This window comes from Rutidosis leptorrhynchoides, chromosome 6, assembly GCF_046630445.1.
Source record: "Rutidosis leptorrhynchoides isolate AG116_Rl617_1_P2 chromosome 6, CSIRO_AGI_Rlap_v1, whole genome shotgun sequence".
Lineage (NCBI taxonomy): Eukaryota > Viridiplantae > Streptophyta > Magnoliopsida > Asterales > Asteraceae > Rutidosis > Rutidosis leptorrhynchoides.
This window is the reverse complement of record NC_092338.1, coordinates 205,059,487-205,072,855: the sequence shown is the minus strand read 5'-3', so window position 1 is coordinate 205,072,855 and position 13,369 is coordinate 205,059,487. Positions and strand designations below refer to the sequence as shown.

General features: G+C 34.3%; 1 protein-coding gene across 1 annotated transcript; it reads right to left on the bottom strand.

Moving 5' to 3' along the window:
• Window positions 1-18: 18 nt before the first annotated feature.
• LOC139854365 (uncharacterized) lies at window positions 19-4,231 on the bottom strand. Its single transcript, XM_071843673.1, has 5 exons — window positions 3,944-4,231; window positions 3,256-3,858; window positions 1,429-1,453; window positions 893-1,098; window positions 19-702 (listed from the first exon to the last, which is right to left on the bottom strand). Exons 1-5 carry the CDS (start codon window positions 4,229-4,231, stop codon window positions 19-21), a joined length of 1,806 nt encoding a protein of 601 aa, XP_071699774.1.
• Between the last annotated feature and the right edge of the window lie 9,138 nt (window positions 4,232-13,369).

The window sequence follows — 13,369 nt, the reverse complement described above, 5'->3', positions numbered from 1 at the left end:
TCGTTCAGCACCAGTTTCTCATTCAGAATATGTATAAATCAAACGCACTGAACACTGACCGATCGTAACTTTCCATTCTTTATCAACAACCTTCTTAAACTCGGTATGTTTAGCAATAAAATTGCTAAATTTAAAAGGTTTCGGCTTTTTAGAACAACCCGTAGGAATCTTGAGAACCGCGGGACAGTGATTCGATATACGATATGGTTGAAAAATAACGTGAGCATTTGTATATTTATTGATAAAATGATCATTAGCGAGAACCCTGTCTATCTTCTTCAACATACCCATATTTGAGTTAGGACTTTGGTTCCACGTATATTGAAAACCCGTATGATTCACGTCTGCCATATTAAGATTCTTCAAACATTCCCTGATTTCCAACATGGCCAATGTACAGCTTGAGGAGTTAGCTGTTGATTCTTCGATGCTAAGTGAAACATTAAAATCACCTAAGATCATCCATGGGTTTGCACCTACATAAGAATTATGCATATTCAGGCTATGCCATAACTGTCTTCTACGGATATAGTAATTATTTGCGTATACGAACGACACAAAACTTTCCCAAGTATTGTTAATATCCTTAACAATGCAATGAATTACTTGATCCGTCATCGTAATAAAAGAAAGTTGCACAATACCCGGATCACAACCGAATATGATACGAGTGACGGTACGACAAACACTATTATTTGATGCCTAGTACCAAGCAGGAAACACAAGATTACCAATGCCATTTAAACGAGAAATAGAGACATGAGACTCAAGGATAGCACAAACACCCAAATGATTACTTACCACCACATCACGAACCTCTTTTTGTTTAGAGATCGGGTTCAAACCCCTTATATTCCATGATGCGAGACTAATCATGTCAGCACCGTAATACCGGGAGTGCTTGCCCCCTCAGGTTTTTCAGACGCACACAAACAGAGGTTTCATCATAATGTCCTTCAACGTCACTTTCTTCATCAATTAAGTTAAGCTGTATTCTAGGTTTACTAACTTCCTCTGTTGCAAAAACACCAAACGAATTACTCATTTGAACTCCTGATGTTGATGGCCCAGCTTTATGCATTGCTTTAATTCCCGAAACTGAACGTTGCGTATCACTTTTGTTATCAACATTATTATGTTTACCTTCATCAACCATTTACTTTTGGCCTATACACGAAGGTTTGCTTCCCTTTTGTTGGTTGAATGTTGGTTAATGGACTAACCGACAAAGTTAAGTATGATGCTTAACCAAAGAATATGTATTGATGATGACACATACATATGCATAAATGATGATCGACATCTTAACATAAAACACCCAAATTCACTAATCCATACTTGATCTAGCAAATGACCAAATCAAACAAAACTTAGAATGAAAATAAAGATCATTAAAGTTACACGGTCAAAGTACGGTCGACCGTATACCTGACCATAGAAGCCCACACTGAATCTGCAACGCAGTTTTGTGAAAACAAGTTGCACGATTGTCACCACGGTCAACCGCAGTGCGACTGCAGAACTCACTGTCACCATTTTTGACCGAATTTAGTTTGACCACTTCCCGACATCTATAATTCATGAAACATTTCTCAACACGCTTAGAATAGATGGCTCCTCCATACTCAATTGAGCTTTGGTCATAAAAATGCTAATCTTGGTTAATCACTCTTAATTACACCTTAATGACAATTTAACCATGATTACTACTCAAATGGTGATCAAGTAAGAGATCACAAGGGCTTTAATTACTACTCAAATATGATCAAGCAAGAGAAGATTCTATGATCTTATAGATATAAAATTTGGTTGTTGTAAACTTACTAATCAAATTTGTTTATCTTGTGAGTTTACTTAGTGTGATGTATGTCCTAAAAATTGTTTTAGGATCATCATCACTAATTGTATGAGTCTTGTAACTTCAATTAGTAAAAGCATAGGATAGCTTAGTGATCTTAAAGGGACTTAGGAAGTTGATTAATCTTATTTGGAGATTAATACTTGTCCAAGTTGAAGACAAGTTGAGCTAGGTTGGAGTTGGTCTTTCAAAGGGTTAGAAAAATTAGGTTTGTTGTCTACCAAAGAAGTTGAAGACTTGTAAATCACATCTCCACCGGGTTTGGAGAAAAGTGCTTAGAGAAGCAAGAAATCCCGATTAGTGTAATCGGGGAGTGGATTAAGGTGGATTAGTTAACATCCACCCGAACCACAATAAATCCTTGTGTCTATGTTCTTTACATTACTTTACTTATCATTTTGAACATAAACACCACACACATCAAGTTTGAGTTGAATTGGTTGATCATAGTTAATCAATTTTAGTGGTCAATTGAAAAAGTGTTAAAAACGTATTAAGTAACTATTCACCCCCTCTAGTTAGTTACACCTTTAGTTACCTGAAACCCAACTTGTTTAACAACTTTAGTGCCTTGTTTCTTATAGGCGGGGTTGTAAATCTCGTTATTTCTCCCCAAGATCTCTCCGAGATCTCGTTTTTAAAAGACAACCGAGACGAGATGTCCATCTCCCGAGATTTCTCGATCAAGGGGGTTAAACTTGGTCAAAGCCACGATTTCTCGGATTTTCTCGCTCATTTCTCGAATTTTCTCGTTCATTCCTTGAATTTTCTTGTAAAATCTCGTAAAATGTATATAAATATACATATTTTTATTTATTTTTATATATTTATATTAAAAAACTAAGAAGTCAACGTAAGTCAACGTCCGAGATCTCCCGAGATATTTTCGAGATGTCGAGATCTCCTCAAAAATGTCCAAATGAGATTTTCCCGAAATCCGAGTTCTCCAACATTGCTTATAGGCAAGGTTGTAAAAGATGCGAGTCGGGGACGCATCGGCCATGCCTAAAAAATGACGCGTCGGACGCAATGGTGACGCAACGGCGACGCAACGGGCGTTGACTAACGTTGACTTTTTAAAATAGTTTTATTAAATATATAATATTATATAGATCAAATCTTTAAATATAAACTATATTTACAATAAACATGAACAATTAACAATTATTAACAATATTACAAAAAAAAAAAAAATCACCGACTTTGACTGACTTTGACCGACTTTGACCGACTTTGACCGACTTTTTCCGAATTTGACCGACTTTTTCCGACTTTGACCGACTTTTTACCTTTGACCGACTTTTTAGCAACGACGCGTCAGTCATGCCTAAAAAACGACGCGTCGACCGACGCGTCGGCCGACTCGGCCGACTTTTGCAACACTGCTTATAGGTCACCTTCTTAAATCCACCCTCATCAACTAGTGCAACCTTAACAGGTTTTTTTTTTTTTTTTTTTTTTTGCCCAAGATGTTTTGGACATTGAGAGTCTCTGTGTCCAAACACTTTACAACAAGCACAACGTGGTGGTTTCCATTCGTACTCTATCGTGACAACGTCCTTGGTGAAACTGCCATCAGTATTCGGTGTGCCCACCCTAATACTATCCTTCAATTCACACTCAGCCGAAACTTCAATTATAGCTCGCGCAAAATTAGGACGGCCCCATGACTCAAGACACATAGTACTAGTGTATGAATCCAACATCATTAGTCTTCCAATTTTCGAAGCTATAACACTAAGACCTGTTGCAGTAAAGCCGGTAAGGGGCACGTCATGCAACTTGACCCAAACCGGAACTTTTGTAAGATCTTCTTTCGTAAGGGAGACATTATATGACCACACATTTAAAATAATCGGCATAGTTCTGATCATCCAGGGCCCATTCTGAATCACATTCATCATACCTTCCTTGGATGAGAATTTAAAGAAGAAAAAACCTTTTGCGTTCATCATCACTTTCTCAATGCCAAACTTAGTCCACGCATTCATCACGTAGTTCTGAACAACCGGGAATGCAACCCTTCGTCCCAGAAAATACCCGTATAGCGTGTGCCACCTGTTTTAACATGAAAAGTAGACTCACCATCATCATTCGTCTTGTTAGCCTCACCATATCCCGATCCCACGAATCAACCGAATGAACGCTAACTTTATCCCCTTCATCTTCAACATTCATCTGATCTGGAATAGGAGTGATTTTCGAAACACCATTGTCTTGCTCGGAAGCAGCGTGCGGAACAGAATCAACATCGTTATCTATATCGTCTCCATCTTTCTGTGATTCAGATGAATCAACACCAACTTTTCGATTATGTAAAACCCTAGCACCAGTACCGGTATTCGTAACACTTTTTTTCTTAGTACCACCCATCAAGACGTCCTCGGGGATGATGTTGCAGTGAAAATCAATGAAAAAAACGATTATCTTCGACGATCATGAGAAGAATCGCCGATGAGTACGCGAAAAGAAACGGAGCGACTAGGGTAATGATATTATTTAAAGTTTAATTATATTTGTGGTCTTTATTTTACACCACCACTTTACGACCTTAAAATATACGACTTAAAAGAAAGTTTTAACAATACCCTAAAATATATGACCTAAAACAAGTACTTTATATGTTCCATAAGTACTACTTGCATTTGAAGTCGTTGGTTTCACATGGTTAATGTGTAAGTATCTTGAGAGATGAACCTTCCACTCGTGAATCATGATTGAATTCGCTTTTCCTTCTTTATAAATGTGAAATACCACAAATTGACTATAAATTCGATCATTAACGAACTCTATGAATATTTCCTCTTTTAAATAACAATTGCCCTTAAACATGATTATCACATATCAGTAGTCACGCAACGTTAGTTCATTTGTATCTGGGTTCAAATCCCACTCTAAACATATTCTTTATGTGTGCGTCTGGCTTGGATGGCAACGCGTGCCGTTTTTGCCTTTCAAAAAAAAAAAAAAAAAATAGTCACCCACCCCTAAACTTGATCTTGTGGTTAGTTACCAGTCACGCACCAGTGATTTTGCATGATATTACGTGGACAGTCCCACGGCGTATTATCATCATTAGTTGTTGTTGAGTCCCCAAAATAATTAAGGATTTAATTATGACAAAACTGTAATTTATTTGCACTAAAATGTTATGTGCAGTCAGCACAAGTTTGTTTATTTATAGACAGCAGATATTGATGTGTCGAGTGTTTAGTTTGCTACTCAGTCTATCAGCATAAGGTAGACAGTGTTCTTCAATCAACACAGGATGTGTACTCAGCAATTCAGGAATATCAAGTGACTCAGCAATGAAGAACCAGCACAGCTGGAATGCAGGTTACTACATAAGACAGCTATGCTCCATTATAAGCATAGTAGTTTTCCGAGTGGTCTACATCAATGGTACTATTCAACAGAAGTCAAAGACAAAGTTGAACAGATAAGGACACGCGTCAGCGGCTGACAAGTGACCTTACAAGACCACGTGGAAATGCAGAAGTTTAACGCATGTGCAGACATGGGTTATACTTTGTCAACACCTAGGGAACACAACATTCTATTTATTTAATCAAATAGTGGTGCCAAACCGAATTGGGGTGTTCCTGCAAATAGCTACCAAAGAGGAAAGAGGAGAGCATGCTCTCTGATGCAGTTGTCCCCACAAGTACAGACATCCTATGTACCAGTGGACAATAGAACCATTACACGGTTAATAGGACTACTATAAATTGTTGTATCCACTATTGTAAACAACTAGTGGTGTGGGTTTATTTATCTAGAGTCAAAAACGTGTAATAGATTTTAGTTTACCTCTTAGCTATAATCTAGGTAATCTGTATCAACCAACTATCATTCCGCCAAGGATAGTTGTGATTCTTTGTGATTCAATCAATAAAGAATAATCGTTGAAAATTACCTGTAACTCTATTTAATCTTCATGTTTGAATACTAATCGAGTTTAACTGTTAAGTTGATTAAAAGAAATTGTATTCACCCCCTCTACAATACTCCTGTTGTTATTAAGGGACCAACAAATGGTATCAGAGCTTTAGTCTTGATAATTAATATCTTGGATCTGAATTCTCTCATGGCTGCATATTCAAATACAGCTTACCTTGAAAATGGCTCATCCAATAGACCACCCAAATTTGATGAAGATGAGTATGAAACTTGGAAGGCAAGATTCATGCTTCACCTTGAGTCTATTGACCCACTCATGCCTGGTATTGCCACAGATGGTCCATTTGTTCCCACTGAGACTATTGGTAGTGCTCCAGCTACAGCTGACACTCATGCTGTTCCTGGCAGAGAGGTTATTCTCACCCCTTCTAGATGAGATACTGAGGATAAACATCGTGTTGGACTTGACCCTAAAATCAGAACCCTGTTAGCTATAACTTTGCCTAACCCACTATTCAAACTGATTAAGGAAAAAAAATGCCAAGCTTATGTTGGACTATGTAGATGTTACCTATGAGGGTATGGGAGAAGTAAGGCTGAAACGACCCGTCCTTATCCACCTGGACGAAGTCATCAGCATTTGGTCCCATTGCGATGATCGACTCCAAGTAATGTCCTTAAATTGAGCAAATGCACAGCGGAAGACTTAATTCGTACCTGAGAATAAACATGCTTTAAAGTGTCAACCAAAAGGTTGGTGAGTTCATAGGTTTATCATAACAATCATTTCAATATTTTAATAGACCACAAGATTTCATAATCATAAACATAATACACTCGCAAGTGTATGTAAAGCATTCTAAGTGGTTGAGCACTTGGTAACCATACTTAACATTTAATCACGTCGCATATTCCCTTTATTATGAAATCTCACTGCACCGTACCAAGTGTAGTCACCGAAACGAAGTACTGTGCAACCGTTGAATACTGGTCGTCCAGTCCGGTTGGGGTTGTCAGGCCCGATAGATCTATCAACAGGATTCGCGTTTACAATACCACATGTAAATAGTAGTTACCAAGCTATTAGGGAAGATATGCAGGGTGGTACAACTCAACGTAGAATATATTTTAAGTACTTGTGTCTATCTCGTAAACATTTATAAAAGCAGCGCATGTATTCTCAGCCCAAAAATATATAATGTGAAAGCAATTAAAAAGGGAGCAAATGAAACTCACCTAATGTATTTTGTAGTAAAAATACATATGACGTCAGTTAACAAGTGTAGGATTGACCTTGGATTCACGAATCTATATCATTTTTATATATATATATTAAAAACAAATAATCATAAACAAACAAGTGTTTACACATATTTTATGTATTAGATATAGTGTTGTTTAACTAAAAATCATTTTGAATGAATAATATTAATAAAAATAAAAAGTTGTTTTATTTTATAATAATAATATTAGTAAATATACTTAATAATGATAATAATAATAATTATTATGATTCTAAAAATAATAATACTAAAAATAATAATAGTAATGATAATAATAAAAGTGATAATACTTTTAATGATAATAATAATAATAATAATAATAATAATAATAATAATAATAATAATAATAATAATAATAATATTGATAATAATAATAATCTTAATAATACTTTTAGTAATAATGATAACTTTAATAAAATGATAATCCTTAATATTAGTGATACTTTTAATAAAAATAATAATGATAATAATAATAATAATAATAATAATAATAATAATAATAATAATAATATTAATAATAATAATAATAATAATAATAATAATAATAATAATAATAATAACTAATACGCCTATATTAATATTTTTTACTAACAATGATATGTAAGGATGATATTAATAATAATAATACTTATTTTAATGATAATAATATAAATTTTATTAATGATAACAATAATAGTAATAATAATAACAATAATAAAAATGATAATAATAATAATAATAATAATAATAATAATAATAATAATAATAATAATAATAATAATAATAATAACAAAATAAGGCTACCTTTAAAAGGAGCTTTAAAAGAAATAGATATCATGGCCAGGGCTTGAACCCATGACCTCTCGCTCACTCTAACAATGCCAAACCACCTGCTCTACTCGTTTTTCTGAATGATCTTCTTCAATTAATTGTATTAACCCAAATCTTGGCCCACCAAAAGAAAAGGGACTCGACCCAACTCAAAAAAAATCGGCCCAATTGAAAATCTTGGAATATCTTAGCCTACTTAACAATCCAATGGGGTCCTGGGTTTTTAATGGATTCGGTAGTAGCCAAAAATAAAGAAAAAAAACGAATGGTGTTTGTGGATTACAGTTGCCGGTCACTAGCTGCAAGTTCTCAAGAATTGAAAAAGCAAAACATTTAAATATCCAACATGTCTCCTTCTTCTTCTATCAATTAACGCAGCACCCGTACAGTTGGTTAAGGGTCTTTAAACGAAACAGAAAATACATGTATTTTAATTGTAGTAGTTTACGTGGGATTTAGGTGGTTCACGGTTGCAATAGAAACAGGAAAAACAAGCGCAGCAGACGTAGCAGTAAACCTTCGATGTTGGTGGCGATGTTTATTCATCCCAAACAGAAACAGAAAGAATTTAAGGAAGAGGAGAAGTGACAAAATAAATTGGAAGTGGTGATTAAGTAGTGTACTATTGAATCGTTTTGTTGTTGTTCCTCTCACCTGTAAACAGTAAGGAAACAACACATGATGATGGTAACAGGTGGTGATTAAATGGTGATGTATGGTGTCCGGGTTAAGGGTGTTCCTTGGTGGGTTTGTAGGTGGTGGTTTGCTATCAAGAATAGAAGAGAGAGAGAGAGAGAGAGAGAGAGAGAGAAGAAGTGAGAGAGCGATGGTGGAGGTGGTGAGGGTTGGCGGTTATGGGTGGTGATGATTTGAAAGGAAAACAGAAAACAGTAAGTATTCCATGGTTTTGATAGTGTTGACCGGTGAGTACAAGAATTAAGGATGATGGGTTGTTTTTGGGTTTTATTAGAGATGAAGGTGGTGGTTATAGGTGACTCGTTGGTGGTTTACGGTGAGGTTTATGGTGATAGTTTTGGAGGTTGACAACGGTCGTTCTACGACAGAAGTGGTGGAGGTTGATGGCGGGTGATGGTTCTAAAGGCGATAGCGGTTGTAGATGATCGGTAGTGAATCGAGATCATTGAAGAGGGAGGATCAAAAGAGGTGATGGGTTTCATATCTAACAGAGACGAGGTAGTAGTGAATATGTACATGTAGATTGTATTTGTAGGTTTATGAATCCTAAACTTTTAAAACGTGTTTTACAGCTAATATGAATAACATATAATATAAAATAATAAAACTTTTAAAATCATGATTTGAAATGAAAACAAGGCATATTACATATATATACATACAAACACAGTAAACAAATAGTAATAATTATAATATAAAATAATAATTATAATTCACATGAATTCTAAGTTAACAGTTAACATATACAAGAAATCAATATATATCGATATCAATCAATCTATAAAATTAAAGAATGATAATTATAAATTATAAAAGTTAAAGTGTGATATCAAAATTTAAAATAAATCATAATATAAGTTACACATGATACGATTCATAAATCTACAATCATTCATATTTCTTTTGTATTAGGTCCCATTTATATTATTGAAGATTGGTTGCATCTATCCTTTATAATATGGTTAACAAATAAAGTTAAACATAGTAAAGCTAATAGTAGCATGTGGGTGTTTGTTTGTGTTGATCGCATAATTGGAAGTAAGTAGAAATAACAAGAAAGAAAAATAAATGTTTTGATGATGGTTGAACATTCATTGTATATGCAAGGATATATATATATATATATATACACACACACACAAAATTACATATCTATTTACAAATAATTGTTCGTGAATCGTCGAGCACAGTCAAAGGGTGATTGAATTCATGAAACAGTTCAAAATTTTTGAGGCCTTGCTTATCGTGTCAAAGATATTAAATCGTATCGAGAGTTTGATTTAAAATTAGTCGAAATTTTCCGGGTCGTGACAGTACCTACCCGTTAAAGAAATTTCGTCCCCGAAATTTGATAGAGATCGTCATGGCTAACAATAAAAATGTTTTCATGACAAATATGAGTTGATGAATAGAGTTTTATCATTTTGATTAATATAAATAAATCAATTTGATTATTCGAAGATTACGAATGAAGCTATCACTAAATAGTGAAATGAAAGAGACAAGTTTCATCATATCCTTTGCTTAGTCATGGTTGAATTGCGGAATTCAAGGGATTTAGAGAAAATCTTTGAAATCTGAATAAGATATGATTTCTTCGGGATTAAGGAAATTAAGATCCTCTTTGCTTAAATGCGATATTCTGTTCGATTTCTTTGTTGGATAGTTCACTATAAATGATCTTCTTTCGTCCCATTACTTTCACAACTCTCATCTCATATACATCAATTCATGTTTTCAAAACATTTGTCAAATTATCAGAAGTCATCGGAAAAGATAAAATTATCAAGAAAATATGTTCTTGATTTATGTAGATATTTGGTAGAATGTAAGAGTCGTGTAAAATGACACATGATGACGTTAAGATCTGTGAATCATCACGTTTCATTAGAAACTCAGCATGACTTACTATAATATAATTACGTTGGCCTGACTTCATTATATTATACTAACTCATGCTTCAATTCCCAACACTTCTCTAGGAAATCATTCATAATTTAACTTGAATTTTAAAGAATATAGAAACTAAAACAATTTCTTTTAGGATGTTACACAGATAGCACGAAGAGATAAATTATTTCGGACAAGAGTATTTATGAATATATCTTCAGAAATATCGAAGATATTTATGACGATATTTTGGAATTTCTAAGATTGAAGGTTGATGAAGAAAATCCTTCCGCATGGATTTAGAATAAGTAGGAGCAATATATTCGTTTAAAGGTTTCAGCAGATACTGAATCATCTGGATTCGTTAAGTACAGGCTTAGTCTTTGTGATTTGTTCACAATCTCCTTCATGGTTTTCTTAATCCATTTTTCAGTACCAATTTTCTATTGAGTGTTTCCAACACTCTATTCTTTATCATCAAACTTTTGACCATTAAGACCATCTACAACTTTTGCTTCTTCATCAGCATTTTCAGAACTCAAAGATATGATTCGTAAGCTAGAGTGCTTTTCAGGAATTCAGATATTCCGAATTGAAATTCATCGGTCCAGAAGATATACGTTATATATAGATATATAACTGTTGACGTAGGAACGCTGCGAAATTCAAAAATTAATGATTAATGCTTCCCGGTATTTAGTATGGCAACTATCGCTACAAGATGTTGATGAGTACATGATAAGACTTCAATAGATAAATATAGTGATTTGTCGGAGAGATTTAAGCCAAGGAGTAACGAGGTTGCTACTACGTCTGCTGGTAATATGATGGAATATAAAAGGTTTCTCGATAACAATAACAGTGACAAACGTATATATCAGAGTTATAATAAGGTTGATGCGAACGAAAAGTTGAAGTTGACTTGCTGGAGCTGTGACAAAATTGGCTACTTTGGAAAGGGATTGCAAAGTGATTTTCGGTAGTAACATCGCCAAAGGAGCTAGCGCACATACTTGTTAAACCTTTACTCAGGTTCCAAGATTTTTTCAGGTGCATAACTATATGCATAAATCTTTTCTTCCATAGATGAAGTGCGGTTGGTTCATCTTCTCGATTGAGATGTTTTCAAGAATCATGAAAGGTTTGAACGCAAATTGTAATCGTCGAGATACAAATGAGGTTTAATATGAAATCAAGTGGCAAACTTGAAGAAATGTTTAGTTTCATATGTTATAATCAATATTTTAATTCATTTTAATTGTCCAATATTATTAGTCCACAGTCGATAGTCCACAGTTAACAGTCCAATAATTCATATATAGTTTAATATATAATATTCGAATTAATTAATACGTTTCGTGACCCGTATACGTCTCAGAGTCGATCACAACTCAAACTATATATATTATTGTAGAATCAACCTCAACCCTGTATAGCTAACTCCCGCATTACTGCATATAGAGTGTCTATGGTTATTCCAAATAATATATATAGATGCGTCGATATGATATGTCAAAACCTTGTTTACGTGTCCCGATATTTAAAGTGCGAAAAAAATAACATAAATTAAATGACGATAAATAAAGTGCGTAAAGTAAATAACAGAAATTAAATGACGATAAGTAAAATTGCGAGAATGTAAATTGCGATAAATAAATTGCGATAAATAAAATGTAATCAGTTAGCTAGGAACAATTAGCTAGGAACAGTTAGCGTGGATTCTTAACAACATTTTTCTCGTAGTTAATTTGTTTGTTTCTAACAAGTTTTATTTTGTCTAGTGTTTTCTTCATTATGCCACTTGTTGGATTCTGATAGATCAAAATCCAAATATGAAATTGAATGAAAATGGTTATTCTGTGGTGAACGGATACGTATATCGGTGGTTGTAAATAGGATCGTAAATGACTATTGAATTAGATTTGGAAGAATGTACAGTATACTTATTAATGTGAAATCTGAATATTCCTCGGGTATTACCTACCCGTTAAAAATTTTTCAACATTAACAGTTTGTACGAAAGAATTTTTTAATTACAATCTTTATGAAAACATATATACATATATATTTTCTTCAGATGTAATCATGGATTCATTGAGTTAACATGATATTAAACTCATTTGGTTTACCGTTAGAACTAGAATACATAATCTCTAAAACATTTAGAGATTACTTTAATCGTCATGAAGAACGAAGATAATCGATGTAGAACGATACGTAGAATGATGATTATACTCGAGGTACAGAATGAGATGTTGAGGCATGGATTGTTGATGGTACTGGTGCTGTTACTGATGGTACTGTTGGTGCCGATGATGTTGCTGAAGCTGGTAAATTTTTACACCATATTCTCCAGATTGATTACTCGAGCGCGAAGTTCGTTGACTTCTTCTATTATTCCGGGATGATTGTCGGTCAGAACGAGCAGATGAATAAGGTTTAGAATCTGAGTTATGATATAGTCTTGGCGAGATATTCAGGAAATGAGGGTAAAAATGGTGTTACGAACAGGTTCGCCGATAAGTGCTTCAGGTTCTTCATCAAGAGATGAATTCGGTTAGTGGAAGGGATCGCCTTCTGCGCGTCTCCATTGATTAAATCGACTACAACCCATCAGATGAATTGGGGATGGATGATTGGTTGATTCATTCTGGTGACACTGCTTTCGGAGCTTAGGTGAAACTCCATATCGGAATAGCTGTCGGAATCCGAGGAATTCGAACTGGTTGAGGGATTCATCTCGTACGATCAGATGAAGGATTTTTGATAAGAAATAGATTATAGGATATAGATTAGTACCCTGCAATACATAATTCACATATGCATATATAATACTAAAATCCATAAGTTACGGAAGAATCTACGGAATATGTTAGGCAAAGGTAACTATAACAGATACGCTAAGATATGAATTTATCTATACACTGTCTAT